This window comes from Procambarus clarkii, chromosome 21 (assembly GCF_040958095.1).
Source record: "Procambarus clarkii isolate CNS0578487 chromosome 21, FALCON_Pclarkii_2.0, whole genome shotgun sequence".
Lineage (NCBI taxonomy): Eukaryota > Metazoa > Arthropoda > Malacostraca > Decapoda > Cambaridae > Procambarus > Procambarus clarkii.
In genome coordinates, this window is record NC_091170.1 from 31239506 (window position 1) to 31259505 (window position 20000).

The 20000-nt window shown below is 51.4% G+C and overlaps 1 protein-coding gene across 2 annotated transcripts in view; it reads right to left on the bottom strand.

Moving 5' to 3' along the window:
* The window catches only part of dally (division abnormally delayed protein), a 385376-nt gene that overhangs the window by 236703 nt on the left and 128673 nt on the right, over nt 1-20000 (bottom strand). For both annotated transcript variants that reach the window (XM_045746425.2, XM_045746424.2), the window contains one exon: nt 9216-9365. In XM_045746425.2, the coding sequence (XP_045602381.1) occupies nt 9216-9365 (150 nt within the window). The remainder of the gene's footprint in view (nt 1-9215; nt 9366-20000) is intronic.

Here is a 20000-nt window from a genome sequence, read left to right on the forward strand (position 1 = left end):
ATACGGCCTACCTGCCCCAACCTTAACATGGGGAGCACATCACATACGCTGATGATGTCACTCACATAATATCCCAGCCTGAACCATCAAAGTCTCTACTGTTTTAGATTCAGCAACGCGGAACAAAAAGTTCCAAGTAGCACGGGCTATGGTGAGCTTGTAGTGGACTTAACCTGGCACAGGAGCGGGGTTGTAACTTGTCGCTACTAGCCAACAAGGCCAAGGCAGCAATTGAATTCATAAACAGCTTTGGTTAGTAATGGAAGATAAGTACAAACAAAAATTCCAGATAATACACATTGCAAACAGAAACCCAGACCCCAGTACCCATTGGACAGTCCTATGATAATGGGAGGATTATCAGTACTGCCTTCAATAGTATACGGATGTAGGCAGCATACTGGGATACATGATTAATACAACAGTTACAAAAATTCACGTACAAGACAGAATAAACAGAGCAAAAACAGCCTTGGAAAACATACAATATAAATGTACTTATATAAGGCTCGACTACAATACCCTCCAGTACCAATGCACACCTTGAAGAAAACTAACATGCAAAAACATCAAGCAGTGCAAAATAAGGCGCTAAGGAGAGCAGCAAAACACCGTCCAATATATGATGAGACAATCCAGGAACTCCGTCTGAACACACCACTAAACATCAGACTACAGTACCATGACATCAGGGTGTGGAACACCATCCAAATGTTAGTTGACCCAAAGTTAGAAAGATTACTCCAAGATGAGACGCCCCGCTCCCACAGCTGGTGGCCCAAGATGAGACGCCCCACTCCCACAGCTGGTGGCCCAAGATGAGACGCCCCACTCCCACAGCTGGTGGCCCAAGATGAGACGCCCCACTCCCACAGCTGGTGGCCCAAGATGAGACGCCCCACTCCCACAGCTGGTGGCCCAAGATGAGACGCCCCACTCCCACAGCTGGTGGCCCAAGATGAGACGCCCCACTCCCACAGCTGGTGGCCCAAGATGAGACGCCCCACTCCCACAGCTGGTGGCCCAAGATGAGACGCCCCACTCCCACAGCTGGTGGCCCAAGATGAGACGCCCCACTCCCACAGCTGGTGGCCCAAGATGAGACGCCCCACTCCCACAGCTGGTGGCCCAAGATGAGACGCCCCACTCCCACAGCCGGTGGCCCAAGATGAGACGCCCCACTCCCACAGCTGGTGGCCCAAGATGAGACGCCCCACTCCCACACACCTACAACCTCCCTCCCACCCCCCACACCTGTCCCCTGCCCTCTGTCTTCCCCACACCAGCTCTGGTACCCCTTCCCCATAAAAACTCATCTGTTTGTGACTCCCGAGCACCGACTTGTCTGTGACTCCTTCTCCTACCCCACATCTGTGCTAGGGAAAACCCCAGCACGGACTTGTCTGTTACACCCCCCAAACACGGACCTGTGACCCCCCCCCCCAAACACGGACCTGTGACCCCCCCCCCAAACACGGACCTGTGACCCCCCCCCAAACACGGACCTGTGACCCCCCCCCACCAAACACGGACCTGTGACCCCCCCCCCCCAAACACGGACCTGTGACCCCCCCCCAAACACAGACCTGTGATCCCCCCCCCCGTAGCACGGACGCCACGGGTGTCCGTGGCCAGAAGCAATAAACGTCGCTCACTTTTAATTGAAGGATCCAATTCTTCTTGAGTTGTTTATGATCATTTAGTTCCTGGAGGAGCGACGTAGGTCCTGCTCAAGCGGTCGTAACTGAATTCCCCCTGCCTGGAGGACAACCTCCAGGCGGTACCACGTCCTGGAGGACAACCTTCAGGTGGTACCACGTCCTGGAGGACAACCTTCAGGCGGTACCACGTCCTTGAGGACAACCTTCAGGTGGTACCACGTCCTGGAGGACAACCTCCAGGTGGTACCACGTCCTGGAGGACAACCTTCAGGCGGTACCACGTCCTGGAGGACAACCTCCAGGCGGTACCACGTCCTGGAGGACAACCTCCAGGCGGTACCACGTCCTGGAGGACAACCTTCAGGCGGTACCACGTCCTGGAGGACAACCTTCAGGTGGTACCACGTCCTGGAGGACAACCTCCAGGCGGTACCACGTCCTGGAGGACAACCTCCAGGTGGTACCACGTCCTGGAGGACAACCTCCAGGCGGTACCACGTCCTGGAGGACAACCTCCAGGTGGTACCACGTCCTGGAGGACAACCTCCAGGCGGTACCACGTCCTGGAGGACAACCTTCAGGTGGTACCACGTCCTGGAGGACAACCTTCAGGCGGTACCACGTCCTGGAGGACAACCTTCAGGTGGTACCACGTCCTGGAGGACAACCTTCAGGCGGTACCACGTCCTGGAGGACAACCTTCAGGTGGTACCACGTCCTGGAGGACAACCTTCAGGTGGTACCACGTCCTGGAGGACAACCTTCAGGTGGTACCACGTCCTGGAGGACAACCTTCAGGCGGTACCACGTCCTGGAGGACAACCTTCAGGTGGTACCACGTCCTGGAGGACAACCTTCAGGCGGTACCACGTCCTGGAGACGACGGCACCCCTGGCCCTGGAGACGACGGCACCCCTGGCCCTGGAGACGACGGCACCCCTGGCCCTGGAGACGACGGCACCCCTGGCCCTGGAGACGACGGCACCCCTGGCCCTGGAGACGACGGCACCCCTGGCCCTGGAGACGACGGCACCCCTGGCCCTGGAGACGACGGCACCCCTGGCCCTGGAGACGACGGCACCCCTGGCCCTGGAGACGACGGCACCCCTGGCCCTCACAGGCGAGTGTCTTTGTTCCTCATCCACCACACCTGAAACGTTCCTCGTACACTCGACTCCCTGACACCTTAGACTAGCGGACACAAGGCTTCCCTCACCTGTGTCTCTCATCTTGGTGGCCCTTCATCTTCTACATCCTTCAGTTAGATATTCTGTTAAGATGTCAACCACATCTTACCTTGCGGTGGCTGAACGCACATCACAGCAACACGTATACGGCGAAAAACGACCTTGTGAAAACTTTTTTCTTCCTCGGTAACAACTTAACCCCAAGATTGTCAGATGTGAGTATCATGCTTAGAACTTAATAAGAGGGAAACTGGTCCATCCAATCTTGGAGGTTGTGCGGAGGCTGACGTGTCCTTGGCTGGGTACAGAGTCCTGAATGCCCAGGTCAATCAGGTGCTGGCAGACCATGAACACAGACCCCTTGGGATCAGGGCAAGGGAGAGAAAGGCACAGGTTTCCCTTCGTAAAATCACACCTTTTTTTTTACCAATTCCGAAGGTCACCAGATCTCCTCAGATTAATATATTTAGTTTAAGAACAAGCTCGGGAATAATCCCGCCCCAGATTATCACACACCCCCTCCCTGAAACAGGAGGGTGGTCCTTCAGCTCAAGCCATGGCCAAACTCAAGCCTTGCACCTGATTTGCATATGTTGTTCCTATATTGCAGAAGAACCACATCACAAACCAATGATCCAAGAACCATATTCAGCCCACAAACCTCATCCAGAAGAATAACGCGGTACATTCCCCCCTGGATGGGCCCGCGCCTCGCGCAGCGGTCTGCTCCTCGCCACCAAAGGGCCCCATGCATCCTTCTTCTCCAGTGAAGAGTGATGGAGAGCTGCGCTTTGTCATGTGTAAGTAGTGTTGTTGAGATCACACTTCACACTCACAACGCGCCTCGGGATCTTGAATGAAGGAGCTATACGACAAGCAACGTTCTTTGTTGTAAGTTCAGGCTACAGGGAAGGGCCCGAGGCAGCCCCAAGTGCGGCCTCTCCGGTTATTGCTACTAAAATGCTTTAACTTGGCTGTAAGCTCGACATTTGGGAAGGCTTAATGTACTTTAAGCTCACACGCAGGAGCTTTAAGCTGTAGTCATAAAGCTACCAGTGGTTAAAAATGTACTTCGTCGCGGTAAGTGTTGCCTACTTCCAGAGGTAGCCAGGCTTACTCCACCCGCTCCATCAGCCTCTTTCTCTACACTGAATAGCCGCCCCCCCCCCACACACACACTACAAAGCCGGTGGCCGAGCGGACAGCGAGCTGTACACGTGATCCTGTGGTCCCGGGTTCAATCCCGGGCGCCGGCGAGAAACGATGAGCAGAGTTTCTTTCACCATATGCCCCTGTTACCTAGCAGTAAATAGGTACCTGGGAGTTAGTCAGCTGTCACGGGCTGCTTTCTGGGGGGTGTGTGGTGTGGAAAAAAAATAGTAGTAGAAACAGTTGAGAGGCGGGACCAAAGAGCCAGAGCTAAACCCCCACAAGCACAACTAGGTGAGTACACACACACACTCGACACTGAAACATAAAACAAACAGGGACGATCACTGCAGGGAGGAACAGGAATTAATCACAACATACAAAATACTCCACATAATTCAGGAGGCAGAGACAGACCGCTTGACTTGGGAGGTAGACGAACACACCGCCGGTAACTCAGTGTCTCAGTGTGCAACACCAATACTGAACAGGTTTATTTCAGTGTCCCAGTAATAACTGGAACGAACTAGGCCGGGAAATGGTCAGGTTTATATGTCTCCAAATGTAGCTTAGAGAACAAAAGTCGTTACACTACACGACTGGAGAGAGGTGGAATCCAGGAGTTGAGGCTCAACCTCTAAAACACTGCCTAGATGAGCACACACTCGCAAGGAAGTGCAGGGAACATTAGCAAGAGAATTTGTTCAACATTCGTATCAACATCCACCACGCTCCCCCCCCCCTCTAACACACTCTTAACACTCCAACACTCATCCACACTTCTCCAACACTTCACCAACATTTAACAATAATTGTCAACATTCATCAACACCATTAACTCTCACCAATAATCCTACCACACTCGCTCAACTCTCACAAACAGTCATCAACGCTCGCCATCACAGATAACCACGGAGCACGGCGGACACATGATCGCGACATGTAAGATAAGTAGCCCAGGAAACCACCAATTCTCGCTAATAAAAGAAAGACTGTGCAACCTAAGACTGTGCAGGAACGAGCATGCGGGTGGGAGCTTTTAGCTGTGTCATAAAGCTACCAGTGGTTAAAAATGTACTTCGTCGCGATAAGTCTTGCCTACTTGCCAGACTGGGAGTGTCTGTGTGTGTGTGTGTACTCACCTAGTTGTGCTTGCGGGGGTTGAGCTCTGGTTCTTTGGCCCCGCCTCTCAACCGTCAGTCAAGTGACGGTTGAGAGGCGGGGAAAGAGAAATGTAGATCATATCTACATTTGAAAGTGTGTATGGAGTCTGCCTCCACCACATCACTTCCTAATGCATTCCATTTGTCAACCAGTGTGTGTGTGTGTGTGTGTGTGTGTGTGTGTGTGTGTGTGCGTGCGTGCGTGCGTGTGTGTGTGTGTGTGTGTGTGTGTGTGTGTGTGTGTGTGTGTGTGTGTGTGTGTGTGTGTGTGTGAAAATCAGTTGATTGATTGACAGTTGAGAGGCGGGGCGAAAGAGCCAGAGCTCAACCCCCGCAAGCACAACTAGGTGAGTACAACCAGACCCGCGTATACACCAGGACAGAGACAGAGGAAAGGCGTGGGTGACACCCGCATGGCGGCGTGGGTGACACCCGCATGGCGGCGTGTGTCACCTTCATCACCCGGCCCACGCCCCTCCATCACCTCCATCCTATCCCTCTCCATCATATCCATCCCCCTCCCCTGCTCCCTCTACACACTGATACGCCCCCCGTAACTACAGTATAGTGACAACCCCCCTTCCCCCCCCCACAGCCAGGAAGGAAGGGAGGGAGGGGCTACCTACCTACCTTGAGGCTACCTTGAGGTGCTTCCGGGGCTTAGTGTCCCCGCGGCCCGGTCGTCGACCAGGCCTCCTGGTTGCTGGTTCTCTTGCCTGGGCCTGGTTCTCTTCCTCCTAGCCTCTCACCCCCTTTCATCACACCCTTCTGTTCCATAACTCTGGTCGTGTCGTTCCACGAGCCTGGAAGACTATGGCTCCCCCCTTCCCCTCTGGAGTCTATCCCACTAAAGTTCAAGTCTCCCAGTCTCTCTCTCTCTCTCTCTCACTCTCTCTCTCTCTCTCTCTCTCTCTCTCTCTCTCTCTCTCTCTCTCTCTCTCTCTCTCTCTCTCTCTCTCTCTCTCTCTCTCTCTCTCTCTCTCTCTATGTATCTATCTGTATCTATCTATCTATCTATCTATCTATCTATCTATCTATCTATCTATCTATCTATCTATCTATCTATCTATCTATCTATCTCATCGTCGGGACCTCTCCCTCGGCTCCTCAATGCCCGTCGGAGGTTATATCCTGTCCTCCTACGACCTGTCCTCCTACAAAGAACGTCGCCTTTCGCTCGTATGTGTTATCTAAGGCCAAAAATTGTCCTACTACAAAATGAAAGCGGCTGGCGAAAGTGACGTACTGTCCCGTTTTCTGTTTTGGGTCCTCTGGCAGGTTAGGCGAGGACACTTTAAATTGACCGTTTTCTTGACGTTGGGAAACCTTACGAGGACGGGCTGCACTACTGCTGTGCCTGGAGGTTATTATTGCTGCTAAAGTGTGCTAGCAGTGTTCTTGTTCACCAGGGTCACCTTGTCGTCCCAGAACAAGCTGAGAGGCTCACGAGCAGACATCTCGTCGTCGAACAAGGTGCGACAGGCACTTGTAAGACACTGAGGATTTACCACAAACTCGCACCACTACCACTTACCCGTTCTCGAGGCTGTCTAATGTGACAGACAGGTGAGGTGGCAACAGACGGCTGCCTGTCAAGTCGGAGAGGAGAGACTCGTGGCAGCAGAGACCAAGAAACCTATGCCACACTCTACCGAGGCTGACACAGCCATAGTGGCCCCGGAGGACACTTTGATAAGAGAGCGAGTCCTTCTTGAGGCGCCACAGCCCAGCACCAGGCCGCTGGAGCCAGATAACAGCGAGTCCTGCTTGAGGCGCCACAGCCCAGCACCAGGCTGCTGGAGGCAGATAACAGCGAGTCCTGCTTGAGGCGCCACAGCCCAGCACCAGGCCGCTGGAGCCAGATAACAGCGAGTCCTGCTTGAGGTGCCACAGCCCAGCACCAGGCCGCTGGAGCCAGATAACAGCGAGTCCTGCTTGAGGCGCCACAGCCCAGCACCAGGCCGCTGGAGGCAGATAACAGCGAGTCCTGCTTGAGGCGCCACAGCCCAGCACCAGGCTGCTGGAGGCAGATAACAGCGAGTCCTGCTTGAGGCGCCACAGCCCAGCACCAGGCCGCTGGAGCCAGAGGCCGCCAAGCACACTAAGACAAGCACGCCCGCTCACGTTCTGTACACGTTGACACCAACACCATCAACACCGCCAGAGAAGCACAACAGCCTGATCTCCCCCCTTAGGGGTATCTAAACTAGCCTTTTTCTGCTTTACCCTGCCTTGCTCTGCCTTGCTCTGCCCTGCTCTGCCCTGCTCTGCTTTCCTTTGTCCTGCCTTACCTTACCGAGACTTGCCCAGCCGGATAAGGCAAGTCAGGATAAGAGCATAAAAAATACCACAAAACAAGCATAAAAGCCACCACAAAAGAGCATAAAAGCCACCACAAAAGGCACAAAAAAAGAGCATAAAAGCCACCAAAAAAAAGAGCATAAAAGCCACCACAAAAGCCACCAAAAAAGAGCATAAAAGGCACACAAAAAAAAGAGCATAAAAGCCACCACGAAACAATATATAAAAGCCACCATAATGGAACATAATACCCACGAAAATAAACAATATAGAAACCATCATAAAAACGCAATAGCCACCACAAAAGACCCCTACAAAAAAGGTGAGTTAATCCGTAATACAGAGTCAATAGGGGATCGAGCACAAGGACCTATCAAAAAAAGTAAATAAAAGAGTGAGGGGTCAGGACTATAAAAGCCCTGACGAGTGGAGTGTAGCCGAGGGTCCGTGAGCCGCTCTGTCACACACACAGGAACAGTGATCGTGGCAGGTGTGGCATAGTCCTGGGGGACCATGCCAGGTGTGCCATAGTCCTGGGGGACCATGCCAGGTGTGGCATAGTCCTGGGGGACCATGCCAGGTGTGCCATAGTCCTGGGGGACCATGCCAGGTGTGCCATAGTCCTGGGACCATGCCAGGTGTGCCATAGTCCACGGACCCTGGCAGGTGTGGAATAGTCCTGGGGGACCATGCCAGGTGTGCCATAGTCCTGGGGACCATGGCAGGTGTGCCATAGTCCTGGGGACCATGGCAGGTGTGCCATAGTCCTGGGGACCATGGCAGGTGTGCCATATTCCTGGGGACCATGGCAGGTGTGCCATAGTCCTGGGGACCATGGCAGGTGTGCCATAGTCCTGGGGACCATGGCAGGTGTGCCATATTCCTGGGGACCATGGCAGGTGTGCCATAGTCCTGGGGACCATGGCAGGTGTGCCATATTCCTGGGGACCATGGCAGGTGTGCCATATTCCTGGGGACCATGGCAGGTGTGCCATAGTCCTGGGGACCATGGCAGGTGTGCCATAGTCCTGGGGACCATGGCAGGTGTGCCATAGTCCTGGGGGACCATGGCAGGTGTGCCATAGTCCTGGGGACCATGCCTTAATTACAATTTTACAAGAACAGTACTGACATTAGCTTGACACGCCCCAGCTTGACACGCCCCAGCTTGACGCGCCCCAGCTTGACACGCACCAGCTTGACACGCCCCAGCTTGACACGCTCCAGCTTGACACGCCCCAGCTTGACACGCACCAGCCTGACACGCACCAGCTTGACACGCACCAGCTTGACACGCACCAGCTTGACACGCACCAGCTTGACACGCACCAGCTTGACACGCACCAACATGACACGCACCAACTTGACACGCACTAGATTGACACGCACCAGCTTGACACGCCCCAGCTTGACACGCACCAGCTTGACACGCACCAGCTTGACACGCACCAGCTTGACACGCACCAGCATGACACGCACCAACATGACACGCACCAACTTGACACGCACTAGATTGACACGCCCCAGCTTGACGCGCCCCAGCTTGACACGCCCCAGCTTGACACGCCCCAGCTTGACACGCCCCAGCTTGACACGCCCCAGCTTGACACGCACCAGCTTGACACGCCCCAGCTTGACACGCCCCAGCTTGACACGCCCCAGCTTGACACGCCCCAGCTTGACACGCAGAAGATGGAGACTGTGGGAGCGTGCAAGATGCCCTTAGGAGATAGAGGGAGAGGACAGCGACTTACCGTAAAAGGTGTCACGATGAGAGGTGAGGGCGGCGTGGAGGGTGTCAGCCGTGGCTCTCACCACCTGACTGAGGGAGGCACGGCCAGCCTCCCTCACCACCTCCGTCACCGCCGGCACACAGCACACGCCTCCACCGCACACCTCCGACCCTGCAAAGGCAACAGAATAACATTAGCTTATTACGAGAGAGGAAGGGAACTATCAGGAGAAAAGCGCCAAGCCATTACGACTATATAGCACTGGGAAGGAGGTCATGATAAGGATTTGGGATGGGACGGGGGGGGGGGGAGGAATGGTGCCCAACCACTTGGACGGTCGGGGATTGAAAGCCAACCTGCATGAAGCAAGACCGTAGCTCTACCGTCCAGCCCAAGTAGTTGGGGGTTACGAGAGAGAGAGAGAGAGAGAGAGAGAGAGAGAGAGAGAGAGAGAGAGAGAGAGAGAGAGAGAGAGAGAGAGAGAGAGAGAGAGAGAGAGAGAGAGAGAGAGAGAGAGAGAGAGAGAGAGAGAGAGAGAGAGAGAGGGAGAGAGAGAGAGAGAGAGAGAGAGAGAGAGAGAGAGAGAGAGAGAGAGAGAGAGAGAGAGAGAGAGAGAGAGAGAGAGAGAGAGAGAGAGAGAGAGAGAGAGGAGAGAGGGAGAGAGGGAGAGAGGGAGAGAGAGAGAGAGAGAGAGAGAGAGAGAGAGAGAGAGAGAGAGAGAGAGAGAGAGAGAGAGAGAGAGAGAGAGAGAGAGAGAGAGAGAGAGAGAGAGAGAGAGAGAGAGAGGTAATATTACAGAGAATACAAACACAGTAATATTTCTCTGCTCTATACAGCGTGCAGTAAAGATACAGTAATAGTGCAGATATGTAAAATAAAAGAGAACGGAAGAAATAAGGAGAGACTCAAAAGAACATTAAAGTTTACTCTATTTTATATAAATAATAAAAACAAATAATAATAATACAATAATAATTTGTAAAAATATTATTATGTGTATAGTTTAGTTTTTTAATACTAAAAAGCGAGTTAATAATCCATCACTCACGAGGGCCGCCCGGCGCTCCTCCACCACACTACTGTAAACTGCAGTTTACACACCTAATAAGCTAATCAACAAACAACATAACTCATAACCTGGATGTACTAACAACAGCAATAATCACCGAGGGTTGTTAATACCAATAACCAAGATGATGTTAGATAATAATTAAAAATATTGACTCAATATTCACTCAAAAGTCTTCTTAAATATCAGAAGACATTTGTTGCGTGTTTTCCAGGAAGTAATTTGGTGAGTGACGGAAACGTTTGGTTCGTGTCGCTGTTTGCTTGAGTGTACGCTCTCACCTGTGTGTGTTTGTGGGATCGGTTTTTAGCTCTTGGACTCCGACTTTCCAGCTGCCGGTTGTCTAATACAATGAACACGGACCTAATTTTTTTTTTACTATATCTACAATTGATATCATGAACTGGAGATCTCTTCTAGAACAGGCTCAATTAATTTATTTCATTTTCATACGACTCGTACACTAAAAAACGTACGTGTGTGTGTGTGTGTGTGTGTGTGTGTGTGTGTGTGTGTGTGTGTGTGTGTGTGTGTGTGTGTGTGTGTGTGTGTGTGTGTGTGTGTGTGTGTGTGTGTGTGTGTGTGTGTGTGTGTGTTCAACATACCAGCTCCATCCAGCCTATAGGTCTCCCGTGCTCCTTACAAAGTTTTTGAAAACAACATTTTATTTACTGAGACTACACAACATTTTTCTCGGCAAGAGGAATCCACTAAATTTCCATCCCCCGCCCACCTCTAAACGGTGGGACCTGGAGCATTGTGATACACGTCCAGAGGGGCGGGTTATGGCACAGCTGGCCCTCCACCTGCGGGTCTGACGCCGCCTCTACAGCAGCGGGGCCACCTCTACAGCAGCACTGGTCCCCTCTACAGCAGCACTGGCCACCTCTACAGCAGCACTGGCCCCCTCTACTGCAGCACTGGCCCCCTCTACAACAGCACTGGCCCCCTCTACAACAGCACTGGTCCCCTCTACAGCAGCACTGGCCCCCTCTACAGCAGCACTGCCCCCCCCCTCTATAGCAGCACTGGCCACCTCTACAGCAGCACTGGCCCCCTCTACAGCAGCACTGGCCCCCCCCTCTATAGCAGCACTGGCCACCTCTACAGCAGCACTGGCCCCCTCTACAGCAGCGGGGCCACCTCTACAGCAGCGGGGCCACCTCTGTTGTACCTCAACCACCTTCCTTCCTTCTTTATCTCTCCTGCGCTCTCTTTTTTCGTGTACAGAGATGGGTGCAGTAGACGCCTCCTGACTCATCTAGCAGGCTGAGAGATCCCCTGCTCCACAGCTCATTAAAAACTTTTATAGGTTTTTATTCCCCTGTAACACGACCTGTAAAATCGGTTTACAACCAGGTTCACAATTAGTGCTGGTTGAACAGGGGCGAACAGTTATAAAGACTGGAACCTAGTTTATCCTTCTTGGGTTATTGAGAGGCGAGAATGTATGTGTGTGTGGTTGGTCGGTCGGTCGGTCGGTCGGTCGGTCTCTGTCTCTGTTTCTGTCTGTCTGTCTCTCTCTCTCTCTCTATTTGTATGTCTACCTATCTGGCTCTTCGTGTGCCTGGGGAGCCTGTGTCTATATGGGACCATGTGCCTCTCTGCTCCCGAAGGAGCCGACTCCCCACATCAAGCCTCTTCCCCGTCCCCTTGACCCTGCAGCTCCTGTCTGGCGGGGAGGTCTTCCTCACCATCCCCCCCCCCCCCCCATCACCACCGACCATCACCACACCTCGGCGAGGAAATTTTGTCAGATTCGTTTGCTCGCAGAGTGATGCAGCCTCGATATGGAGGGAGGGAGGGAGAAGGGTTGAGGCTCAAAATATTGAAAAGGGAATAATAGAGGAGAGATGGAGGCGGGGGATGAAGAGAGGCTGGTGTGAGGTGGAGGAGAACTCTCAGATAATCCCGGCGTAACAAACACACCAAAACACCATTAAAGACCACCGTCTGGAAAATCTAAAATCCCAACCGTGAGAAAAAACTTTTAAAACTTTAACAGCACTTGTTCCGGCGTGACCATTAAAGTGGAGAGTGATATCGCGCCCAGGCTGGAGGACCATGGGGGGGGGGACAGGCTGGAGGACCAGGGGCAGGCTGGAGGACCGGGGGGCAGGCTGGAGGACCAGGGGGCAGGCTGGAGGACCAGGGGGCAGGCTGGAGAACCAGGGGCAGGTTGGAGGACCAGGGGGGGCAGGCTGGAGGACCAGGGGGCAGGCTGGAGGACCAGAGGGCAGGCTGGAGAACCAGGGGGGGCAGGCTGGAGGACCAGGGGGCAGGTTGGAGGACCAGGGGGCAGGCTGGAGGACCAGGGGGCAGGCTGGAGGACCAGGGGGCAGGCTGGAGGACCAGAGGGCAGGCTGGAGAACCAGGGGGGCAGGCTGGAGGACCAGGGGGCCAGAGGGTGGTGCTCTTGGATGCTAGACCACCAGCCAGCCGACGTGAAACAAGACAACACGGGCAGCAGGTGGGCGAGGTGGAGGGAGGCTTACCACCAAACACCTCCATCCACAACTTTAATGCCAGACTCGACAAAGAATTCGAGCGTCAAAATAGTTTTCGGTTGTATTGCAAGAGGTGCAACAAGGCTAGTTAGGCGGGGGCACGAAGCGCTCAAGACTGCACGCCCCCGTACACACTCTTCGGTAAGCACAGAGGCATATGTCACCCCTATGGGGGGCAGAGATGACCAAAGGGAAGAGAAAGAGAGAGAGAGAAAGGTTAATATAGCTCTTATCAATACGACCGCTTTCCCTCACGCACACACGCGGTGCCATGAGACAGGTTCCCTCTGTTCTAGTATAACCATGTACTAGTTCTCCGTCTCCGTCGTCGTCGTCAACAGAATGCAGGCTACTGAGACCTGCTCAGGTCTCAGAAGCAGTTCGACAGGTTCTCCTGAACAGCTGTTGTCCGCGCCATCACCGCCCACACGCACAACCACACTGTTCAACACCCAAATTGCCATTCTATAGGGTATTGCTGTCGACGAAATCAAACCGCTGACTCAAGCCACAGCCAGAGACTCAATCTTGTCCCAAGGAGCTCACAAAGCCCCCAAGCCGCTCCCCACACGGCACAGGACGCTCACACAAAGCCCAAGGAGCTCATATGTGCTCCAAGACCCTCATACACTCGAGGTTTCACACGCCTAAAGGCGTTCACACACACACACCCTGAGGCGCTCACACACGCACCAAGGCGCTCACACACGCACCAAGGTGCTCAAACACGCACCCAAGGTGCTCAAACACGCACCCAAGGTGCTCAAACACGCCCCCAAGGTGCTCAAACCCGCACCCAAGGTGCTCAAACACGCCCCAAGAAACTCGCATTTCTCATAACTTTGACTCTCATAAGAAGCTCAGGAAGAAGTCTTCAAATTTAATGTTCTTTATTTAAGATTAAACTGCGGGGAACTTTAAGAGCAAAACGGAAGTAGGTAGAAGTAATTTTGAGAAGAAATCTGTGGAAAAATAAATTAATATTTGAAGAACGACAACAAAAAACGGGAATCAAAAGTTCGTGTAATTATTGGTACGCATTTACATAGGGACTAAATATATTACACTCACCCTCGCGTAAATTGTAAATAATTTGTAAAATATTTACAAGTGTTCCTCCTCATATCCGTGTTATGAGGAGGAAGGTTACTTGAAGCCTTCCGTCTCAGGTATATACAGACATATATAGACTATAAGGTGAGGGGTATATAGCGCCAGTTTCCGTCCCAACTGGCTCATTGACTGTTGCCCGGCGGGACCAAGGAGCCGAAGCTCAACACCCGTAAGCTTCAGGTGAGTGAACGGGGCTATAAGATCCTGTTCTCAGGTGTTGATACGAGCACCCAACATGGCGACACTTCCTACGTCATCTTGGGCTAGAAATGAATATTTATTTGTCACATCTTAGAAACTTGTGAAGAAAATGGGTTAACTTTTGGTGGGTACGACAGTGATTGTGCAGATACTACGGTAAATGTAAAGATATTAGAGTAATTGTGGAGATACAAGAGTATTTGTAAATATACTACAGAAATTGGAAAGATACAAAAGTAGTCGTAAATTATAGATACTAGAGTATCTTTAAAACTGTTAAGAGACTAAAGTGATAAGATTTAGTCTGATGTCAGACTGGTGTCCAGAGTCTGCTGTCAGCGTGAGGGCCACACTCACGTCAGCAGGCAGCGTGAGGGCCACACTCACGTCAGCAGGCAGCGTGTGGGGCCACACTCACGTCAGCAGGCAGCGTGTGGGGCCACACTCACGTCAGCAGGCAGCGTGTGGGGCCACACGTCAGCAGGCAGCGTGTGGGGCCACACGTCAGCAGGCAGCGTGTGGGGCCACACGTCAGCAGGCAGCGTGTGGGGCCACACGTCAGCAGGCAGCGTGTGGGGCCACACGTCAGCAGGCAGCGTGTGGGGCCACACGTCAGCAGGCAGCGTGTGGGGCCACACGTCAGCAGGCAGCGTGTGGGGCCACACGTCAGCAGGCAGCGTGTGGGGCCACACGTCAGCAGGCAGCGTGTGGGGCCACACGTCAGCAGGCAGCGTGTGGGGCCACACGTCAGCAGGCAGCGTGCGGGGAGGCGGACATAAATCAGGGCGGGCCGACAATGACTGGAAGGCTCCTGACACTCCCCCCCGACAACATTAGTTTCTGTCACTCCACAATATACGCGAGTCCGTGATATATATTGGTGTCTAATTTGCTCACACGAAGGATGTGTGAGCACGGAGCCCAGCCTGTGAGTACGAACCTCATATATATTTGAACTTATATACGAGTTCAAATATATGAACCCAGGATCCTGATCCAGACCAGGATTCGAACCTATGACGTCCAGGATCACCCCTAAACGGGTCAATTCATGCCACACTGCATAAACTACAATCATGCCTCCATTAAGCCCACCAACACCCCCACCAGCAGGAGGGGGAGGGAGAAGAGGGGCGGGTGAAGGACAGGTGGAGAGGTGTACTGTCAACGACAGTCCAGGAGGACGACTGTCTGCCTGGCTGAAGTAACAGTCCTGTGCCAACAAGCCTGTCTCACCTCCCTCTCTTTCTGCCAGGTGATTGGCTTGTAACATTTGTTCCAAGTTTTAACATATGAGGCTGTGCATTTTGCACACCCCGCGCGCATGAACGCACGCAAGCACGCACGTGCGCACTTATCCACACTCCGTAACAAGAAAAACCTTCATGTCGCAAGAATAAGATGTAGAACATGAAGTGTTGGCCAGTTATATATGTAATGGCATTTTTTTTTTTTAATTTAGATAAGAGAGAAGCGCCTCCAGCCGACGAGGCCAGCAATGTGGACACGTTGGGCCAGCCCGTGGCCAGCGGCGCCTTGGCCCGTGGCCTCTGTGTCAGTGCCGCCGTGTCTGCTAGCACTCACCTATCAGTGCCTACAGGGACGGGAGGTCTAGCTCTTCATGCCCCGCCTACCAGTCTTGTACCCGCTGCGTTACAGTTAAACTATTCTGACGTTCAAATTCTTTGCTGAATCTGGTTTTAAAGTTGTGGACGGAGGTGGCTTCCACAACTTCCTATTTTAGAGCAATTCCACGTGTTAACTACTCGTACAGGGTCCGAGTATTTCCTTACGTCCCTTCGGCTCATTTGTGTTTCCAGCTTCCACCTCTGTCCTCTTGTCCTGCTTTCTCTCACAGTGAAGAGGCTGTCCTTGTCCACTTTACCTATTTCCCCGTAGTATCGTGTATGTTAAGATCATATTTCCTCTGTTCCATTCTTCGAAGACTTTGGTTTTCTGAAACGGAATTCTTGGGACACATAGGAAATAGTTTTCGAATTCCATATTTCACATTATCATCTATAATATACAGTATTAATGTAACCAAACGTAATTAAATCTAATCTAACTAAACCTTAACCTAAAGTAACCCCAACATAACCTAACCATGGATAGAGGGTAGCAGTAGTGGACATCCATCATTCTCAGGAGACTATGGTGTTGCGCTGATAGCAACTATGTAGATGATAGCACAAATTATGTAGTTGCTGCCAATCCATTCCCTTAAGCGGATCTCCTCTCTAACAACAGGTTCAGCATCCCACATGCTGGGGACGTGTGCCTCCAGAGTGAGTGCCGGAATTATATCCACTCCCAGATCCTTCTCTCTTGCTGATTCCTGTAGTTGCCTTCTCCTTATGGTGATACTTTCTGGTCTCCTCTCTCCCTTTCCCCATCTTCATTACCTTACACTTGATGGGACTGAATTCCAGCAACCATTTGTCTGACAACTGGAATATTTCAAGGTCCTCCGGTAACTTTCTGGAGTCTTAATTTATTTTCACGTTCCTCATCAGATTTGCGTCATCTGCAAACACTGACATGTCTGAGCTCACTCCCTCGGGCAGGTCGTTCACATAAAGTAGCAAGAGCAGTGGTCGCAGGACAGAGCCTTGTGGGACCCCACTTGTTACATTCCTCCAACCTGCTCTCTCACTGTGATTCTTTGCTATCTGTCCTTCAGATACTCCCTGACCCAGGTCAGCGTTTTCCCAGTTATTCCAGCCTGGTTCTCCATCTTGTATAACAGTCTTTCATAGGGAACAGTGTCAAATGCTCTTTGATAGTCTAGAAAAATGCAGTCTGCCCAGCCTACATATTCTTGTCTTATTTTAGTAATTTTATCATAAAACTCAATCAGAGTGAGAGAGAGAGAGAGAGAGAGAGAGAGAGAGAGAGAGAGAGAGAGAGAGAGAGAGAGAGAGAGAGAGAGAGAGAGAGAGAGAGAGAGAGAGAGAGAGAGAGGGAGAGAGAGATTAAAGAGGAACTACAGAGAGAAGGAAGTGGGAGTAGACAGAGACAGTGGAAGCATTAGATAGAAAAAATGAAAGAAAAGATGGAAAGAGGAAGGAGAGAGGGAGAATAGACAAAAATAAATAAGGAAATGGAGGAAACACAGAAAAGTGCACATGAGGACGAGCCTTTAATAGCTTCATCGACCCCATTACTGATTGGTAGGCACCTAATCACATGTTTAATTGCTGGTGATCTAATCAGCCAGATATTTAATTAATGACAACCTTGTTAGCCAGAATTTAATTGGTAATGACCCTGTCAGCAGAGGCAGCATTGTATATACTGCATGCCGCTAGACAAGACAACCCAGGTGATCAAGTAGTGGCATATCGTTGCTAGTCACCTGCAAAGGCGCAGGGATGGAAGTCAATGTTGCAGGTCTGTGTTGTGTCGGGGCCGAGATGGTTAGTGTGTGTGTGTGTGTGTGTGTGACCCAGCTTTGTGTAGTGTTGTGAAGTGGGGTTACAACACTGTAGTTGTACTAGACGAGGAGGAAGAGGTGGGGGTGCAGGAGGAGGTAGAGGAGGAGGGGGAGACGGCAACTCTGGTGAGATATATCAAGATAATTGTCGGGCCAGATGGCTGGGTTTGATCTATTTCATACCAATTGAACTTTGATCATATTCCCTCCTGACTCATACAAGGTTCACGGGGCGGCATTGTGGCAGTAAATCCCCGGATGTTTGTAACATGGAGGCGGAGGAGGAGGAGGAGGAGGAGGAGGAGGAGGAGGAGGAGGAGGAGGAGGAGGAGGAGCATCAAGTAGCTACTGTCCAACCTTTCCTTTAATTATTCTTGCATTTTCTGAATATTCATTTCTATTTCCTAGTGTAATGGTAAGATAGGTCAATAAGATGGAACCCGCGTCCCTGGACTCCTGGACGAACACGGAGTTTCGAGCCCACTGTATGGCTTCAAGATTTAATCCTAGATACATCACGTGCTTGGTGGTATTTCATTGTGCACTTATAACACTCACCTCTGCTGTGCCTTCTGCGTATTCTATATATTCTTATGTCTCAAAAATTTACCGATTCACAACTGTCCAGATGACGCCCCCCCCCTCCCCCCCCCCACACTTGAGAGTCGTTCAGTGCAACACCAATTACTTATTATATATTTCTTACTCCAAGACAACTTTAATTTGAACTTGTTATTTACAACTGTAAATACTGATGACTTATTCCTACTGCCCTCCTTCAGCCTCGGTCACTCCTGGAGCTTCTGGGGTTTAACTGTAACATCTGATCTCTAAGATGCTTTAAATACCCATCAAGATCCGCTTGTATTATGCAGGTTTTGGGTTTTATAATGTTTCCACACTTCAGACTTCTCTCTCTCTCTCTCTCTCTCTCTCTCTCTCTCTCTCTCTCTCTCTCTCTCTCTCTCTCTCTCTCTCTCTCTCTCTCTCTCTCTCTCTCTCTCTCTCTCTCTCTCTCTCTCTCTCTCTCTATATATATATATATATATATATATATATATATATATATATATATATATATATATATATATATATATATATATATATATATATATATATATATATATATATATATATATATATGTATATTTGTATATATATATATCGTAATACATATATATCAATGGGAAAACTGAAAACCCGAGAATGTTTATTTACTGATCAATAATGTAATGAAGTCAGTGTTGCAGAGTAATTGCAATATGCATCAAACCATTGATTACAATCACCGTTCGTCACCCAAATAACATGATTCACACCCAAGGAACTACAAGGCTCTGTGACCCAACATGGATGATCGACCTCTATACACTCTAGGGGATAAAAAAAACTTAGTTTGTCTCCTATCCTTTCACTACAGAATGGGTCACAAGCCCCGTCATCTCTGCCCACGTGTCTCCCCCCCCACCCCCACCCCAGCCGAGAAGGTGACGTTACAAGGGGGAAAATGTTGATATAAACAAAATAGTTCTATGAAGTTTGTCATACTCTGAGCTTCTAAAAAATTGAAGAGCTTGGAAGCAGCAGTTGGAGAGACTATCCTGGTGCCTGCAAGAGCATACAACCTGCCTCTGGAACTAGCGCCAGGATCTCTATTGATCCAGGTGGGCACAGTACCAAAAATTGAACTATTTTTAGCCGTAACATTGAGCGGGGGCTCAATGCTTGGCTTCCGTGTCTCCACCTGTCAAGGTGATGAACAGGTACCACGACTCTGCCTCTCTCTCTCTCTCTCGCCTTCCAAGGCTGTGTCATCACCCTATGTCCTCCTCAGGAAGTGCCTTCCCCGCACTTCCTCCCCCGCCCCTCTAACGACTGAGTCTTCAAGGAAGTGACAGATATCCCCCCTCCACCTCCCTCGCCAAGGCTGTGCAACACTACTCCTTGACACACTTGACCCTCCCTACTGGTGTTGCATCTAACACACACACTTTCCGCTACACCTCCGAGGGTACAGCTTCCGCTACACCTCCGAGGGTATAGCTTCCGCTACACCTCCGAGGGTACAGCTTCCGCTACACCTCCGAGGGTACAGCTTCCGCTACACCTCCGAGGGTATAGCTTCCGCTACACCTCCGAGGGTATAGCTTCCGCTACACCTCCGAGGGTATAGCTTCCGCTACACCTCCGAGGGTACAGCTTCCGCTACACCTCCGAGGGTACAGCTTCCGCTACACCTCCGAGGGTACAGCTTCCGCTACACCTCCGAGGGTACAGCTTCCGCTACACCTCCGAGGGTACAGCTTCCGCTACACCTCCGAGGGTACAGCTTCCGCTACACCTCCGAGGGTACAGCTTCCGCTACACCTCCGAGGGTACAGCTTCCGCTACATATAAATAAAATATTGCAAAAGATTTTACATCTGCACAACTTAAAGGGTTCTCCAACCCCCCCACAACGGCAGAGCCTCACGCCTCAC